The sequence below is a fragment of the Cyprinus carpio genome, chromosome B7, assembly GCF_018340385.1.
Source record: "Cyprinus carpio isolate SPL01 chromosome B7, ASM1834038v1, whole genome shotgun sequence".
Classification (NCBI taxonomy): domain Eukaryota; kingdom Metazoa; phylum Chordata; class Actinopteri; order Cypriniformes; family Cyprinidae; genus Cyprinus; species Cyprinus carpio.
The window spans coordinates 19,422,207-19,441,447 of NC_056603.1; the positions used below are offsets into that span (position 1 = coordinate 19,422,207).

General features: G+C 38.4%; 1 protein-coding gene across 3 annotated transcripts in view; it reads right to left on the minus strand.

Moving 5' to 3' along the window:
• Window positions 1-435: 435 nt before the first annotated feature.
• LOC109093775 (uveal autoantigen with coiled-coil domains and ankyrin repeats protein-like) overlaps window positions 436-19,241 on the minus strand; it is a 39,607-nt gene continuing 20,801 nt past the window's right edge. For 2 of the 3 annotated variants that reach the window (XM_042727736.1, XM_042727737.1), the window contains 17 exons: window positions 14,609-14,697; window positions 14,026-14,090; window positions 12,101-12,158; window positions 11,605-11,675; window positions 11,356-11,462; window positions 10,735-10,916; window positions 9,613-9,650; window positions 8,624-8,662; window positions 8,233-8,340; window positions 7,977-8,009; window positions 7,707-7,799; window positions 7,556-7,586; window positions 7,318-7,367; window positions 3,275-5,953; window positions 3,026-3,178; window positions 2,479-2,544; window positions 436-2,185 (listed from right to left, as the gene is read on the minus strand). In XM_042727736.1, coding sequence (XP_042583670.1) covers window positions 2,114-2,185; window positions 2,479-2,544; window positions 3,026-3,178; window positions 3,275-5,953; window positions 7,318-7,367; window positions 7,556-7,586; window positions 7,707-7,799; window positions 7,977-8,009; window positions 8,233-8,340; window positions 8,624-8,662; window positions 9,613-9,650; window positions 10,735-10,916; window positions 11,356-11,462; window positions 11,605-11,675; window positions 12,101-12,158; window positions 14,026-14,090; window positions 14,609-14,697 — 3,934 coding nt within the window. In that variant the 3' untranslated portion in view covers window positions 436-2,113. The remainder of the gene's footprint in view (window positions 2,186-2,478; window positions 2,545-3,025; window positions 3,179-3,274; window positions 5,954-7,317; window positions 7,368-7,555; window positions 7,587-7,706; window positions 7,800-7,976; window positions 8,010-8,232; window positions 8,341-8,623; window positions 8,663-9,612; window positions 9,651-10,734; window positions 10,917-11,355; window positions 11,463-11,604; window positions 11,676-12,100; window positions 12,159-14,025; window positions 14,091-14,608; window positions 14,698-19,241) is intronic. The other variant, XM_042727738.1, reaches the window with a different exon arrangement.

The window sequence follows — 19,241 nt, forward strand, 5'->3', positions numbered from 1 at the left end:
TTTGAAATGAATCAGGTGTGGGACACGTTTAGAGCTTTAGAAATAAAGTGGTTGATACAGATGAAAAGTGACTGATCAAAGCATATTGCACAAACTAAGAAAGGCAAACAACATTGATTCTGTTCTGCAGTGTTACATTTTTTACTCACCTTAAGATAGTAATAACTATGACCTTTATGGGGAGAAAAATATTTATATCTTTTTTTTGTATTTGTAAATCTCATTTTGTTTTAAAGGTAAGTTAAAGTCTAAGGTACAAATCAATGCAAACCACATGAGGAGGGAAAAAAGAGCCCTCAATTGGATTTAAAGTAACAACATGTGCGTTCACTTCAAGGAGAGTGAGAGGGGCTGGAATGGTCCAGCAAAGGCAAGGTTCACTTCATGACACTCTGAGACTGCTGGGATTAATCTTATTCATTTGCACAGAGCCAGTTTAGTCTAAAAGAGGCACTTTTATTGATGTTAGACTCAAAACAAAAGGAAAGAAAATGTCCATGAAGGAAAAACACAGACTAACTGATAATCATAAGAGCACAGTTAGAATGTAATACTTATAAATAATGAAACCATTACAATTAGTCATCCCCAAAAGAGAAAACCAATAGCATCAGTTGATACCAATCAAACCAAATGGCACGACGCCGGTGGTATTTTAAAAATAAATAAAATCAATACTGGACAGCCATGGTTGGGTGCTCAATTTTAGAATATCTGATTGGAGACCTTAAATGATAATTTGACAGTTTAGATGAAGAAGGGGGAAAAAAACAGATCCACAAAATATAAATGTCTGTCAGTATACAGTCATGTATATTGAACAGATTATTGTGCCTTTCCATTCCAGTCCTGCTGAATTCTGTAATAGTTACCACAAACATGGTGTTGTTCATTAATCAAAAGCATTACAAAGCCATGTAAAAGGTGATATATCAGATTTGGGAAGCATCAAAAGGGAGAATTCCTAAATGCATCACATTCTCCTACACAAAACCACACATCAAACTTGGCCAGCCAAGTCACACCACTAGATGGCGATATCAGCCAGGACACAGGACCATGAGGGATAGAGTGTTATGAAAGGCCTCAGTGTTAAATGCTTCGCTGGTGAGACACAGTCTGATGCTGTCACTGCAGAAGCAAAGCAATTTAACATAAACACTTCAGTAAAACAACAACTCCACCCTAAGTCACCCAACCCAACAGACACCCACTGACTCAAATACATCACACGTATTTGGAACAAACGATCCAGTGTATGGACATGGGCAAATCTGCAAAAGATAAGTGTACGAAGAAGCTGCAGTGGTGTGCTCTGATCTTTTATGATGACTTTGGATCATAACAATTCTGGGAGCCTCCAAAACATCTGTGCAAATGACTTTTACTGTGCATTTATGCTCTTACTGTATACTGTATGTGCATTAACTTACATGTTATATTACTATTGTCTGCCCAGGATGTGCCTCTGTGCACACCACTCCACTAAAGCCTGGAAGCTAGTTTCCTTAGTGTTGAAAGATCTACTTCCTCTAACCAGAATATTACTGTAACCACTGCTGAGGATACAATAATGCTGGACTAAGAACAGAAGGTTAAAATCTCTAGTCCCTCATTAATACACTGTACATGTAGCTCAGATCAAGGCTATAAGAGTGGAGCGAGGGAATGTTCTTCTTTAAACTGTAGTTAGGTTATTTCAACATGAAATAAGGACGTACATGAGACTTAATCACTGAATGTGCAGTTTACATCTTTAAAGCAATCCACACTTTCCTTCACCTCTATAGCTTGTAGCAATAGCGCACCTAGTTAAGCCAGTATGCTCATTTGTGAATAAATCATTATCCATTGCCTCTCATGTTTATGATTTATGATTTTGGATAAGTATAACTATCCTTACTGCTATATCTAGTAGTGTCACAAAGCAAATCTATGTTATAGATACACAATGTTAGTGCTTACAACACTCAGCCTAATCAGGACGTCAAATGTTGCAATATGTGACTTTCTGACCGAAGTATTCCAGAGCAGTATCAAACCGCACTGAGCTGAACGTGAGGTTACTGTGCGAATGATGAATTGGAGTCAGTGTAGTCTCAGTGTGCTGAGCTCAACACACAAAACCTTGTCTCATTCGAATGATCTGCAATAAGGCAGCTTGGACATCTTCATCCATGTGACCCTGAAAGAAAAGAAGTGACCGGTATTTAGTGAGGATATATCCATGTTTAGAAATGCTTCCAGAAACTTCTATGCAACTACAGGCTATGACCCATATACCATCACAGTGTCTCAATAAAACAGCACTGTTGATCTCTGCATGTCATCTATGGAACAAAGAAAACCACACGCTATAGCATACCTAAGAGGTTTCAATAAATGACCCTGACATAGGAGCAAAACTGAAGGAACTGCTACTGCAGAAAAGAAGAAGAAAAAACCCTTCACACTTAACTCACATTCATACACAATTACCTGTGCCGCACTGAGAAGATGAGTTCGATAAATTGAAACCACTTCTCTGTGTTGCCTCTCAGCATCCTGTTTAGATAAAGAAAGGCAAGACATATTGCACCGTGTTTTACAAGTTTCAGATAATAAGGTCTTGCAAGGTCAGATGTTCCATGAGTTTGAAAATTCAGCTTTGACATTACAATAAATTACATTTTCAATGTATTAAAACGGTTATTTAAATTGTAATAATATTTCACAAATTTCTTCTTTCAAAAACATGACCAAAATATTTTGAATTACTTTTGAAATTTAAAATGGATTTAAATTACACATATACTATATTGCTTAAGTAAAACAGACCATTTAATTCAGAGTAACACCAAATCTTGGAAGCCATTCTATCAGCCCCAGTTTCTTTAAATTATAGGGCAGAAGGCTCTAGGATGTGCCATGAATGCAAGTCAGTCAGTAAGTGAGTGTATTATTTTGTCCAAGGTGACGGCATGTCATATTTGTGGGCAATTACAAACAAATCCGCCGGTATGTGTATGTGCACAGAGCTACTCACAGCCAGCTGTTGCTGGAGGCTCTTGACCTGGGCTTGGAGTGCGTCAATGTGTTGAGTCTGTCTCTTGTTGGGCGTGTTGCCAGCATAAGCCAGCTGGGATAAGCCATTCAGAGCCTGTTTCAGCCTTTCAACATCTGCCAACAGTTCTGTGATCTGAAATGAAAAACACCTCGCTTATAACCAGACAAAATATCAGGCACTTATCGAAAAAGCTCTTCCACGTAACAAATTAGTATATAACAGTCTTACCCTTTTGTCTTTAAGCTCAGTCTGCTCTGTGGATGCCTGAATCCTCTTCTGCAGTTCTACAATGGTGCCCATCGATTCCTCGTATCTCTCCTTCAGATCTCCAATCTCCTTCTCAATAGAGGCACTCTTTACCTGCAAGGCCTCGGTTTCTGTTCTCGCCCTCTTTTCACCCTCCCTAGCCCGAGTCGTTTCCCTGTATAGGTCCTTATACTGCTCATCCAGTCCTGAAAGCCGATCGCCAAGCTCACGCACCTCCTCCTCCAACTTCTGCTTTTCAGCTCTGAGCTTGGTCACCTGCTCTTCATGGCTGCGGAGGTCATCCAGAGCGTGTGTGGCTCTAAGAAGCTCAGTCTGCAGAGTAGCTACGTCCTCAGCCCTTTGCGCACTGGTTTCTTCCTCCTCCCGCAGTGCCAAGCGAAGCTCATTGACCTCATGTTCCAGAGCCTCTCTAACCTGGCTATACTGGGCCTCATCACAGCTCTGACTCTGAAGCTGTTTCTCTAGTTCATGAACACGCTGGACTTCCAGTCTATGAGCTTCACGTAGGCACTTGCACTCCTTTTGCACCTCCTGCAGGCTGCCACTCAGAGAGCTCTGCATGGCCTCAAACTGCTCCAGATGGACATACTCACAGTTCAGTTTCTTTTGGAGACTCTGGATCTCAGAGTTGCACAATGCATTTTTCTCTTCTAGTTCGGCCCGCTGGATCGTAACCTCTTTATATTGCTGCTCCAGCTCCACCAACTTCAGACTCAGCTCCTCCACCTGGCCCTTGCAGCGATCTTCCACTTCTTTGTACTTCTCACTGGACACAATCCCCGTCTGAAGTTTCTGCTGCAGAGATGCCATCTCATCTTTCAATTTTTCGTTCTCCTGCCTTTGGCATTCCCCTTTGGTCTTTTCGTCACTGTACATCTCCTGCATTTCGGCAAGTTTTTCTGCCAAGTCCTTCAAAACGGTGTTGAAATGCATCTCTTTTTCCTCCATAGCAGTCAACGGAACAAACTTCAACTGCAATGCCTCTTGAATAGTATCCAACTCTTTCTTCTGTGCTTCAACTTCCTCATGGAGCTTTGATGCGCTCTCTTGAGCACACTGGTACTTGGAGTATGCATCTTGAGCTCTTCCCTCTGCTTCTGATAAAGCTTTGCTCATTGTGGTTTTCAAGATCTCATGTTCCACACGGCTTATATACTCATTTTCTAACTTGGCCTGCACATTCTCAAACTCCTCCTTCAACATAGCATTTCCTTCTTTCGCCTTCTGTAACTCCTCATCCCCAACTCTATAATCATCCCTCAACTTTGCAATTTCAATCTTTGCTTTCTCCAAAGCCTCATTTAACTCTGTCTGCACTCTCTCATGCTCATTCTTTGTGACAAACTCAATGTCAAAGCTCTGCTTCAGTAATGATTTTTCAGCTGCCAAAATCTCAAGTTCACTGACTTTCTCCTGGTATTGATCTTGAAGGCTATTAAGATCTCTTTCCAGTTCTGTGTTGATTTCTGTGAGTGCAGCCATCTCGCTCTCATAACGTTCACAAGGGATGTACATGCTCCTCAGATTGGCAATGTTCTCACAAAGAGTAGTCTTCTCTTCCTGCAGCCTTTGTAGCTGCTCTTCAGTCTGTTTTCTCTTCTCAGTCTCCTCTGCTAACCTAACCCTCAATTCCTCCACAGCGAGTCCCATAGACCTCTTCACCTCCTCATGGTTTTCCAAGGTCACGAACTTGGTCTTCATATTGTTGCTGAGCTCCTGCAGCTCTTCTCTGAGCAGTTCTCTCTCATCATCACCTTCCTCCACTTCACATATTAATGACTGACACTTTGCAGTGACATCTGCAAGTTTCTTCTTCAGGGTTGAGCTTTGCTCCTCAAGAGCAGCCCGTACTCGCTCGTGCTCTTGCAGGGGGACCGTTTGTCGGTCATCCATTGCACGGTGGAGCTCTGCCACTTCCTCCAGCACACGGTCATAATCTTCCCTTAACTCAGCCAGCTGTAGCTCCTTCTCATCTACAGCATTGGTAAGGAGGTTTTTCATGTTGTCAAACTTCTCTCCAGGAACCATCAAGGTCAACCTGGCATCTGCAGTCTTCACTTGACCCTCCAAGTTTAAGAGCGTCTCCTCCATGTTCTTATGGTCCTCATGCATTGCACTCAGCTCTGCAGTGAGCCTCTCAACCTCCACAGCCAGAAGCCCTTCACTTTTCTTGTATTCCTCCAAAGCTTTCTCACTCTGCTTTAAATGGTTCCTGACCCGTCCAACTTCAGCAGAAGCACCCTCATACTTTGCCTTCACCTCATTCAGCTGTGCTTTGAGGTCATCAACAACTTGGTTACTGAGATGCTCCTTTACCGCCACCACATGAGCCTGAAGCTGTTTCACCTTTGCCTCAGAGTCTATCATTCGCTTCTGCACATCTCCCATGGCTTCCTCCAACTCGTGAATCTGCTGATCTGATTCGCGTTTGGTGGTCTCACACTTCCTAGTCAGCTCCTCACACTCCTGAGACTTGCATGCTAGAGCCTTTTGGAGGCTGCCCACCTCCTCTTGTGCAGCCTCTTGCTGTCTGCGGACACATTCAAGCTCTTGAAAGAGTGTTTCAGGATCACCAACCACTGGCCGAGACAGCTCCAAAGGTCGAGCCACTGATCGAGATGGTCCTGTAGGCTGCAAGATCTAAATTCAAACACAAGTAGCCATTCATTATTAATCACACAAAACATTTTAACAAATGATCCTAGTGTCTGTGTGTTTTAAGTGGATACTACACCGCAGTGGAAAAGCCTGGAAATATTTTTTTCACAGCTTTCCTTTTCCTCTAGACTATTAGAACAAGAAATGAATAGTAAAAAAAAAAAAAATCAACAGCCAGCCTTAAAAGAGATGGGTATATGGAATGGTTCCCATACTTTTTCTCATATGGGGTCACACTAGGGCATAAAACTTTCAAAGAAAACTTTATCTAGGCCACATCCCAAGTCAGACATCTGATCCTACTTTAGTAGGTGCATTTTTTCATCTTTTTAAAGTGTGCGCTGACCTCTAACATAGGTGAGAGTAAAGATGTCTCTGCTGCTAATGTGACAACAAAATTGCATCCACCACATCTGCCCAAAAGCTGATCCCAGGCATAGTACGTCCCTTCAAAGAATAGCACTAATAAATCATAAACCCTTCTGACACTGCAAGCTATGGAGGTTCTGAAATGAAATGAGAAAGAGCAACTTATCTGACTGCCACTGCCTCTCCTAAGCTTAACTCAGCTGACACAGCCAATCTGCTCACTGCATTACTGAACATCAGAAGAAAAAAAAAAATACTAAAATGACAAGCCTTGGGTGAAATGACCTTATGTAAAGCTTGTGCATGCTCAGCAAACCTTTAGAATCAATTCTTGATTTTACATTTAGGTTTGCACTTGAAGTCTGATGCTATTGTTGAACTGCATAAGGAACATAGGATATCTATATATACACTGAACTGAATGGCTTCGGTGCATTTACACAAGTACATACAGAGTAATAATAATAATAAACTATTTACTGTTAAAGTTCTTAATGTTAACATGAGTTGCATGTTACAGATAATGCCCATCTTACACATATTAGAGGCATAAAATAAAGTGTTACCCTCTTAATATACAAAAAATAAATATATACTTATGACAATTTTTAATATATAAACATTTAGACCTTTTGGATGTTTTATTACCCATCGACACCAATTTTAAATCATAGTAGTCTCATGTTAGTATTTAAATGTTAAGGGGACTTTATTACAGTATAAGCTACATTACTGTATATGACCTTGTTTGTAAAAATAAAGAAAATCTTCTGTGGTAACAGAGAGCATGCTATACTTTAACGATAAACTTAAACTTGTATATAAGGCAAAATTTTGTGGATTAAAATCTGTTAGTAGCAGAAAACTGGCATGTGTTGAAGTTGGTTTACATCAACAGGAAATATAATTAGCTTTTTGTCCTCAGCTGAAATCCTTGGCATTACTTTTAAGAAGATTTTAAAGGAATTTAAATTCACCTGAGCAGAATCCAGGCTGTGTGACTGTCGCACTAGTACATTGTCTTTTCCTGCAGAGAAAAATGATCCCAAAATGAAAACACACAAACACACCTTTACTTACAGAAAAGAATATTTTCTGACATCCCTACACTCAACGTTATTTCAAAATCAGTACACTGTTTATACGGAGGTCTCTAATATCAGAAGAGTCATACTTAATCAGTCTAAAGATCCAAATTTTAAAAGACAAAATCACCTTTGATCACAGACTGGCCAGGGTAATCTCCCTGTAAAATAAAAACATGCAGATTTATTCATCATTTCATCAAACTTTGATCATGAACTGCTGGATCTGGAGTTAACGAGCAGCAGTCCTTGATGAGCATGTTGCAAATATTTTTACTAACCAAATGACTCCGCTGCTGGACTCTCACAGTCTCCATGGCCCTGGCTCCTTCCTCCTTCTCTTTGGCAGAAAGTAAACGCTTCAGCTGTTCTTTCTGGTGTACAAAACCGATACACATGAATATTCAATAGCAACTAACACCCAACCTTAATAAAAAAAAAATCAATACTTTCATCAATACTATGACAGAAATGGGATGAAGAGATGAAAATGAAAATAGACAATGTCACTGGGACACAGAAGGAAACCATCAGGACAACACACAAATTACCTCCTTGTGAATGTCCTCCACTGTTGACTTTTCCTTTAAAAAAAACGGATAGCATAGAAAGAGAGAGAGAACATTTTACACAAGATATCTATAGAATATAATGCAATAGAAATGCACAACTGCCTGCTCAGAAAAATTCTGATAAAATTGCCACATATAAGTATTTTGGCTTCAATTTTCTGGAGTGCTGAAAACACCCTTATAAGGCGCAAACTTGCAAATAAATTGGCCAATCACAAAATGCCTGAAGAAATACCTGACTGAGTTGCTGCTGAAGCGTGTTAACTTTATCGAGCAGCGTTCTCTTTTCCTGGTGGAACTGCTTTAGTGTCTCCTGTTGGCTCTCATTCTTTTTCTCCAAGTCCTAGAAAACACAAACATACACACATTTACAAACAGACTCATCAATTGCTCACTCATTTGTATTAATGTACAGTCTGCGATGCAAAAACATGTCTATGATAAATGTCTTATAACCCTTATAATTAATAAACAATTCATCTACAGAATGTGTAAGGAACATGTAAATGGAACAATAAAACAAGTCCAGGTCTAATATTAACGAACAATGATGAACAAACTATTAATAAAGAACAAGAACATTTTACTGGCAATGTCATACTGTCATAGATTTGACTGGCCCTCACCTGTATGATCTTATCATGGTTAGAGGTTTCAGAGACCATCTCCACAGATTGCAACAGACACAGAAAATAAAATGTAAAAATGATAAATCATACAAAAATAATCATGATGACCTTTTAATTTAATTTTAAGGCCAAAGTTTTGAGTCCGAAAAAACTAACTTACAACAATAAAATGGTGTTAATATAATTTCAGGCTAATATTGTTAATATAAACTAGAGAATATTGTTTTCAGATGCAAAACTGTGCTGTTCCTAGCTGTGGAGAAGAAACTGCTGCTCTACATATACTTCTGATAAATCCACATGTTAGAAATGAGTGGCTGCAGTTTATTTCCACCATGGTCACTGATTATTACAGTCTGACCTTAAAAACACATTTATTGCATTCAAAGCATTTTTTAAATGAGAAAATTATGACTTACTAAGATAAGTGAACTTCAGGAGGATAAAAAGAGCGTAAATTATAAAAAGCGCTGGATATGGTTCTTTTAGAGAAAAAAAAAATATTTATATTGTGTACTACATTGATTGAACACTGGGTGGCAGTAGTGCGTAACAGTTTCTACAGCATTGCAGTCTCTACTGCAGGTACAGTCAGATCAGTGCATCAAAACACTAAACATGGTTTGAGATAAGGAATTATATCAGATTAAAATAATTAATTTTCCTTTTAATATGACAGACGCAAAAGTGCTGGAATGAGAAAAACTAAATTGCGTTCTCTGCACATCAATCATAAATTCCATTTGTATGATTCCAGACTCACTGCTCTAGACAGCTTCAATGAGAATAAATGCAGCCCTTTTCTGTCCAGTATGTTTAAAGAAAATATATTGGTATGTTTTGGAGTAAGTTATAAAACTCAGACACTAACAAAAGTTAGGGAGGAAAGGTTTTAACCTTTTGTGATTGATTATAATCTGTATGTTTCTTAAAATCTCATCTGCAGGGAGTTGTTTAGAATGAAGTGAAGGTGAAAATGTGTATACCTGTCTCTTTTTTTGTTCCATCTTGGCAGCCTCTTTTGCTGTGAATACAAATGAGTAATGATTAATTAGCAATTCATGAAATGACAGAAGGAGGATTGAGATGTTTTTTTCCCTCAGGAGTTATAGTATGAATAAGCGCTTCTTTTTTACTCTGAAGTATGAAGCTGAAAAGACTGTTCTACACTCTTCTTAGGAAGCGTGTGCATAAGCTCTTGGGGCTTTGATCTCTATAACCTTACCACCTGATAAAGGCCTATTCACACCAAAAGTGATGCAACAAAGTAATGTGAACTGCAGGGGGGAAAAAAGGATAAAAAAATCTGACAAAAAGTTGCATTCAACGGATTTACACCAAGAATGGCAGACATTTTCATCAGCCTCTTTGTGAAAAGTTCCAATATTAAATGAAAAATAATAATAATAAACTTCACTTAAATGCAAAGGATAATGAAATGGAACAATGGGAGTAATGAGGTGATAAAGGAATATCTCGTTCCTATGAAAATAGTGTCTGTGCCAGAAATTGCTTGGCAAATCACTTCTTTTCGCTCTGCTTGTTTGTTGTCACTATGGCTGTTTGGAGTGCTTGTTCTGGACACATCTACAAAAAGCTTGGACTGTGAAACTGCAGGACTACATTACAACCTGCTTGATTTTTCCCTCCCTTTTAATTTTCAATTTAAAATGTGAGATTCCTCTCCTAAACTGACCTCTTGTACTTTCTTTCTCATTTACATTACTGAACGTCCAGTATATTAGATTGCAGACTTTCATCTGTTCTGATGTGACAACTGACGCAAATAATAAAATGCAACCAACCATTAAACTGTGTGTACAATCAAACTCAATCTCTGGACACATTTAACAGTCACTTTGTAATATGGCTAATATTAATACAATATTTGGTCCAGTATTTGTTCTTTGGACCAGTGAATCACATGTTGTTGCTCTTGCATTTACAAAATTTGCCAATTCAGTTTATGTCATGTCAATAATTTTACACAGTGTTGTCCCAATGCAGTTTAAGGTACATTTTAATTCCTTGCAATCTAAGCACTGCTCTATTGCTCTAAAACTGTAGACATATGAGAGAGAGATCATAAAAACAGGATGCAACCAAACCTTTTGTGGCAATGTCCAGATAACTCTTGACCAGAGAGACAAGCTCCTGGTTTTTGCTGAGCCGTGCATAGTGATAACTGTCATGGCTGAAACCATCCACAGCAGTGACGTCAGCACCATGTTTCAACAAAACGTCCACAGCATCCTTACATGCATACTCGCAGCCCAGAATCAATGCCGTTCTGAGTGAACAAACAAATACACAAACACATTTTCAATATGACATCAAAATATTACATTTAAAATTGCTCCTGTGAATTATTAGGACAAGAATAACACTGATACATTTGTTATATCCATCTATTTACCTTATATTTCAACATGAAAGTTAGCTATTTTCCATGAAATTGTGAGATTTCAGATTCATTAGCCGCTTTAGATCAGTAACTAGAAGAATAAAAGTGCTCACGCTACAAATCATTGCTAACAATAATGCCAATTTGCATTATCAAGCAGCTAAAATAACTGAAAGCATCTGATATCCAAAGGAATAAATGTTGGCGCTTGTGCTTACAATAAGAAATAAGGTGGATAAAATCTAAAGAGATGAATAAAAACACGGCAGGGCAGGAAAAGAGGCAATAAAAACCGATTACTGAGAAATATGAATATGATATTTACTTGTTCTGTTTGTCTCTGACTGTGATGTCACTTCCTCGTTCTAACAGCAGCTGACAGATGTGTGGATGACACATTTGAGTGGCAAGCACCAATGGAGTGCGACCATCCTATAAACACACATATAAAAGCGCACATTTGCATCAATTCAGATAGAAAAGTCATTAAACAAAAAAAACCTAATCTAAAAAACCTAATCTATAAAGAAGTTATCAGGATATTAAATATCCCACAAGCCACATATTAACTCACAAAATCGCAGACATTAACTGATGCCCCACTGTCACAGAGCAGCTTCACACTGGAGGAGCAGCCGGCCATGACTGAAAAGACAAACAATAATAATATTCCAGAACATTTCCCCAAGCATGCGAATTAGATTCAGTAGACTCATCTGATATCACACTCAAACATAAAAAAAAAAGAATAAATAAATCTAAAACCTCCACTGGGCACAGAGTAAGAGCAGGAGCTCTAAATCTTACATGAAAGCCTTCTGAGGGAAGGAAAATAAGCCTGTGAACTACATCTTATTGATCATGACTGCTGCCGCCTCAAAGAATCACATTCAATGTTCATCCACTACCCTTTCCATCTCTGCTTCACCACTTGTTGTAGAAGGAAGTTAAAAGAAGTAGTGAAAGAGCAAAAAAATGGAGGGAGCAGGAAACTGCCACGTTAGGTGGAAAAGAGAGGACTGCAGTTCAATTCCAACAAAACCTTAAAATGTACAATGCTTTTTGCTTACCAGCATCATGCAAGGCTGTTCTTCCCTGCAGGTCCACGTTTCCCACTGGGCAATTGTGCTGAAACACAAAACACTCGTCACACCCACAGTCACTCCATTCACAAACACTTCATGGACAATAAGCTTTAAAAGTTCAGAGGATGAGTCTAAACTCATCCAAGATGACTGCCTGCTCCTCAACAGATGAACACAAACACCAAGAGCGGCCCAGAATGACATGGGTGTGTGAGACTCTAGTTCAACGCTTTGAAATGATTCTGAACCTGAGAAGTGAAACCAGGTCGAGCAAAGGAGTGTTGCTAAGATACTGGCCTCAGTGGTCTTCAGTCCCACCACCCCCTGTGCCCTCATTTCTAAAATCTCTCCTACTCTCTCCATATTCCACTGTCTGTCCTACTTTCTCAAGCCCAATACTTTCTCCATCTCTTTTTTGCTACCTCTAACAAAACAACTCCTCTGACTTCAGTCACTATAAAAACCTTTTATGCTCTAGCAACAGCCTCCAAAACCAGTAGCAAGGTCACATGGTCTTGCTGGCTAACTGTGTCCTGGGTAACTCTATCTGACGGGCTCTAGGAGCCAGTCTCAGATTGCACATGATGATGGCATAGAAATTTAGACTGCAGGTTACAGTACGGGCAGCCTGTCAACACTGCAGACACCCGGGAAAATACTTTCATCCAGTGAGTCAATGTTGTCTGAATAACAGCACACAGTCGTGACACTTATGGTGGATTACGCTTCATATTAGCTGTCAGTGATTTCAAAGGCAAGCATCAAACAAAAACTAAAACTAATTTTTACACAATTAGTCGAGTCAGATTTTTCTAATTCTGCTCCCTGAGGTACAAAGTAAAGTAATTAACACAAACAAGTCATTGTGACAAAGACGCTGTTGTTGGAGTCATCAACAAGCAAGAATCATTTCCCATCTTAATTATCTCTAGCACCATCACTCACTACAGCACAGAGACAGAGTTTTACCCTCTTGCAAAATGTGTTTGTTGATTAATTGATTGAAATTAAGTGGCGTATCTGTAAACAAGATCTGCTCAATTTGCCTTCAAACAGCATAATTTTCTCATAATCAGGATGTCAGGTTCAGCTTTATGCAGCTGAGTTCAGGTCATTGCTTTATTTGCTACACTTTGCTTATGAGCCTGTGGGCTGAAGAAAGCTCACCAATAGCAGCAAAGGTTTGTAAACGAACTAAAAAACTATTTTGCAGCCCTTCCTTGAACATACAGATGACAATGAAGCAGGGCTGGGTATCGACTATGATATTGTACACAAATCTGAAAACATACTCTTCAATAGGCCTAATTAATTTACACAGTATTTTTTTTTTTCAGAAAGGATGTGCATTGTGAATGTATTTACTATTTCAAATAAATGCTTACTTTGAACTTTCTATTAAAAAAATCCTACAAAAAAAGCATTAGAGTTTTTGCAAAAATATTAAGCAGCATAACTACCTTCAGCTATGGTTAGTAATTTTTCTTAAGCACCAAATCTCAATGATACAGCTTTGACTGTGCTAAAAAATGCTGTTCAGAAAGTTCCTAATTGAACTTCAGGGAATGATATGATCAAGTCATAAATCATATAAACATAATTAGAAAAATAGTGAAGCATCGACACAATATAAGGAGAAAACCTGGACACGTCGACACAAGATTGAATCGGCACAGCCCTACAATGGAGGCCGTAAATAATCCTTTCTGAAGTTCATCTCATCATCACAGTCCTCAGACTTAAAAAACCTCATATCTACTCTTCAAAAATATGATTCAATACCTTTCTTTCACATCAAAGAGGATACAATGGAGCAGAAATTGACTGGCTTTAAAAGAAAAAGAGTACAAAAATACATTGAGTTTCTAGCCATTCCTTAAAACTGTATTGATTGCGTAAAGCAGCTTTACCTGGAGTAGTTTCTGCACACATAGTGAATGGGCATTTCTGGCTGCCAGGTGTAAGGCATTTTTTCCTACAGGAACAAAACAGCAAATCAATAGGAGCCATTAGATAGCAAAAGTGTTTTAGATGAACCAATCTTAACCAGCCTGCTTGTAGAGACTGATGTCAACAGCAGGAGTCTAACAAGAATGTTCCACATTCATTCCCATTTTACATCAAACAGTTCTTCTATACATATCATTTGACAGTGACATTTTTATGGCTTACGTCTATAAAGGTTTTCCAGAGTAACCTCACTCTCTGGTGAAAAATGTGTGGCTATATCATTAACATTTAAAGAGATGTTCAACCATGATTAGTTCGCCCGAAATATTCTTAATTAATTCTGAGACATGTCTGTTCCTCAATTTGGAAATTACTGGTTTGGAAATTGACAGAGAGTAAGTAAAGACCATTTTGTACATTATTCCTTTAGGAAACCGGACAGAGAGTTTTACTGCCCATAAAAGTACATTTAAGGGATACATTTTATCTTTATATATGTGTTCTCTGGTATTCAAACTCTCCCATCTAGAGCAAAATCCTCACCTGTGGCATCCGTGGCCGTGACATCCACACCGTGATTAAGAATGAGGTTCAGGCAGTCGAGATGTCCTCTGGTGGCAGCAAGATGGAAGCTGAAGAGAAAGAGAGAGAATGGAACAGAAATGGGAGAAAGGGTTAAACTTGTGGCAAGGGCATTACCACCATCATCAGTATTCTAGAGAAGGAAAGGACTACCAACAAGAGAAACTCAACTCTCTCTCTCAAATGCATCTGCACGCAAAACTCACTTTACATTACATAACCATACTTTTTATTCATACATACCTCGTATAAACATACTTCCATTATCAAAATGCTGGCCAAGATAATGTCCATATTTAATGAATTCACATTCACTTCTTACTTCATATGCAAGACACAGAACTGATAAAAATCAGCACTTTGAGCTCAGTTTAAAGAGGCGAGAATGTCTCGGAGACATGTTGTAAAGAGAGCCGTGCAGATTTTCACCTGTGTTTGGAAAGTGTTATTTTAGACAGTGTTGATGGTGAGAATCCAAACATGTAGACAGGCCTTTGACCTGAAGATTGACAGGTGAAATTGTGGACACAATTTCCACACACTGGCCCAAACAACCACCCATAGAGTGATGAATGGGTGGTAATTTGTTATTGTTAAAATTAAGGACAGAGAATATGTCTTATCAGTACCGTTTCAGCGATGTGGCGGTTCATCACAATACCTAGTGTGTATCACTTTCTGAAACTTTATTTTTATGAAAATTCATACAACATTAGATGCATTATAGTCATTTTGTAAGTCATCAAAACAACATTGTTCCACTGCTACAGTATATGATGTTTTCAAATTTAATCTAAATTTAAGTTAATACAATTTCCAGGGAAGTCAAAAGGGAGACACAGCTCATTGCTTCACAGGTTCCTCCAAATATGATTTCATAACTAAAAATGACTAAACGTAATAACATTTTATTAGGTATATGGAAAGAAGGTGATTGTTATAATGGTAAGTGACCCTCATTAGAGGAGACTGAAGGGCTCAGATGGTCATGAAGACCCAGACATGTCATTCTAGCTTGGCTCCAACTCTTTGGCTGACTCGCATATCTGCGGCTTCAAGATACATTATGTATTTTTAGAGGTGCTAGAGAGGTGGGATGGGGGGCCAGTTTGAATGCAAAACAAGAGTTTTGCATGCTGTACTAGTCTGTCACCAGAGTCTCTGCAGTTCAGCAAAAGCCATTTCAGTGCATCTGAGTATCTGATAAGATTAGATTAGATTCAACTTTATTGTCACTGCACATGTAAGGTACAAGGCAACGAAATGCAGTATGATTAGTAAATTTCTGATAAGAAATTATCATTTCTATTCTGATAAGTGTGGAATGCATTAGGAATTTCAATACTTTGCTGAACGCAAGGCTCATTCTTACTTAATATTTTGCTGCTGCAAGAGGCCTTTAAGTAGCCCAAAAAGAATCTTTTGAACTTCTAAAGAATTTTCTGTCTGTGTGTGTTCAGGCTCTAAAATGAACCATCTTTTAATGGTGAACAAACTGAGAAAATTTACTAGTCATAGATATTTCTTACTAGTCAAGCATATTCAAAATAATTATAATAATAATAATAGAGTTTTTAAACAGTAGTGTGATACTCCCAAAATACATCATATAAAGAACTGGTTTACTTCTAGGGACCTTTTATTTCATTATTATTTATATAGGTATTATAGTATTTATTCATATTTTGAACTGCCATTTACTTTTACATTTTAAGTTTAAGTGTCATTAATACTGTTAATATTGTCATTCACTGTATATTGTTTTACGCAGATTTATTTTTATTTTCACTTTGTAATTTTGAAGTTTAAATTGAATATTCAACTATTTCAATTATTGAAAAACATACCGTTTTGAGCCCTGCCAGGGTCAAGTATAATATAACTCTTTCCTCTTAATCTTTGAAAAACTGGACAGGTTATAGTGTAACTGGTAAATTGAGGTAGAAGTTATTTAGAAAATGTGTGAGCTACTAATATATAGACACTTCACTGACATCATGAGGGTCAGATTTTCAATCTTGCAATTTGACTCAAACTATAAATTACGTTTCTAACAAAGTTCTTGGCCAACTTATTTACCAACCAAAACCAATTTTACTCTCATTGGCGATTTGCAAAGTGTTAATTACAAACTGTGTGTATACATCTATTTTTAAAACTGGGTGTGATAAAGAAACAAAAGGTTTCTGCCACAGCAGGAAGGCTTGGTCAATGTTTCCTGGGAGCTAACCATCTATTAGCAAGCTCCATCAAGCAGGTGTATTTCATTCCAAACTCTTATTTAAAGATAGAAAAACACATAGAAATCTGCTCATTTCCATCTGCCCACACGGCAAAAATGCTGTCCTAATGCAAGTTACCAATTTCCCCACCAGAACTACTGGATTACACCCTACAAGCCCTGTGGTCTGCCCTCCCTGTGCGCTATTCTGACCGGTAAGGGAAATAACAGGCTGGAAATGCAGTCTGCATGTGGGGTCCTGCTATATATGAACAGAGGATTTCCACAAATCCAACATTTGACCTGTGTATTCCACTCGACTATGCACAAAAAGTCTGCATATCCCTATGTCCAGGTCATTTGGCAGCCATTATGGCGCACCAACGTCCGCAAGCATGTTTCATATAACAGGCTGGTGTTTATTAATTGAGCTCTGTTGCACTATAACACCGACCTGGCGACTGCGACGGCGACCAATGCTCTTGATTTAGTCCTGAGAAATTCTAGCACCTTATTACAAGTCAAGAACCTTTCCACCCAACAGGGCAAGAAGAATCTCACACTATGACCAAAATACCCAAAGGGGACCCTTATGGCTTTAAATGAGGGAATGAAACAAAGCTGTGGTTAAATCAAGCTGAAATGTGTCTGTCTATGCCCTACATAGACCCTGTCAAGGCAGTAAAAACATCAGGGATTGATGGGAGGCCAACTAGGCTTTCTAAAACAGGAAAAGACACAGTTGATCCACCAGTGTTGGAGTCTACTGTGCAGCCATGTAATAATGTGGAACATCACTCACTGTGATATTGAATAACGGGGTTCAACGATTCACCTCTGACCCCAAATACTTTTCCTGCATTTATCTCAAAATAAAAAGCCATCATCTAAAGCTTAGAACTTTCAGAAGAAGATTAAGTAAGCAGTTAACATGACAGTTTAGGAAAGAAAAAACTTCTAGATACTAAATTTAGTCAGGGTACACAAAGCATAGATTTATTCACTGAAGACCTACTTCCGGCCCAGGAGGCCCAGGCTGTTCTGGACTCTTCTGGTCTGTGCTGGGTCAAGCATCTCTAACCACAACATGTTTTCCAATTTTTACTCAAATTCTTGGTCAGGCAGAAAAATGCTTCAGCCCAGATTGGACAAAAACATAGGGCCAATCAGTGAGAATATAAATAGCAAAGTATGAACAAAAGCATAAATACATGCATAAATAAATAATCAAACAGGACAAATTTAAAAAGGGCTAATTAAGTGATAACCAGTCTGATGCATGATAAAGCTGTGTACTATATTGAAAGCAGAGTTTAATATCATGATATAGCAGGGATCCCAAGACATTTAAGTCAATAAATATTTTTTTCTTATAATGAAAAATATTACTGTTATAATACTGTTGTGCCTAAATATGCAGATGTAAAGACAAATCAATAAATTAAAAAATTAATAATAACCACACGAATACAAAATATCTAAGCCAAATACTTTAAAAACAAAAAATATTCAAAACGGACTAATTGGTACACTGCCTAGTAGGGCTGAACGATATATCGTTATCGTATCTATATCTAGATATGAACTTTCAAGATATTACTATCGAAAAAAGCAACGATATAGACAATATAGATTTCCCCTCTCCGCGCTCGCCCTGCATACAACTCTGGCAGTCACAACAAACATCAGTTTTACGAGCGCCCTTGAATGCACCGCTAAAGCCAGCGCGCACACACTACCAGGGACGTGGGAACTATATTGTGAGGGGGGGGGCGGCATTTCCATGGTGACGCGTCATTGCTTGTCACGTGACACACCGCAGCAGCAACAGCGCTGAATGAATGATGATTTGCTTTTGTCATTTAGAATATTCACAAATGTGTTAGCTATGGCATGAAATATCTGATATTCCGATTGTCAAATACATGCAAGTGGAAGTATATTGTTGTTTAAACACCTTTATAACGATCGCGTTAGTTGAGCTGTATGCGCAATGGGCGCCGCCATGTTAGTTTGTGCCGCAGATGCAGTTCAGAGAATCGGATCTGTTGGATTTACAACCTCTATGTTTACAACACGTGAATTCATCCACTTCTCCCGAAATACTTAAAAGTAAGTGGCTGGTGAACTGGGAATAGAATAGAGTAAACATTGAAGTTAAGTTACTTACACAATGTGTATCTGATATGAATAAAACGTGTCGAATTATAATGGAAAGGATTATTATTACCTCTTCCATAGACATCAGTGTGTATTTTACAAACTCTAAATGTATTGTTTTTTTTTAGTGCTTATGTGAATTTATATGTTTGAAACCTAAAATAAACAGTATGTGGTTGAAAACACTGAAAAGTTGTGATATATGACAGTTCT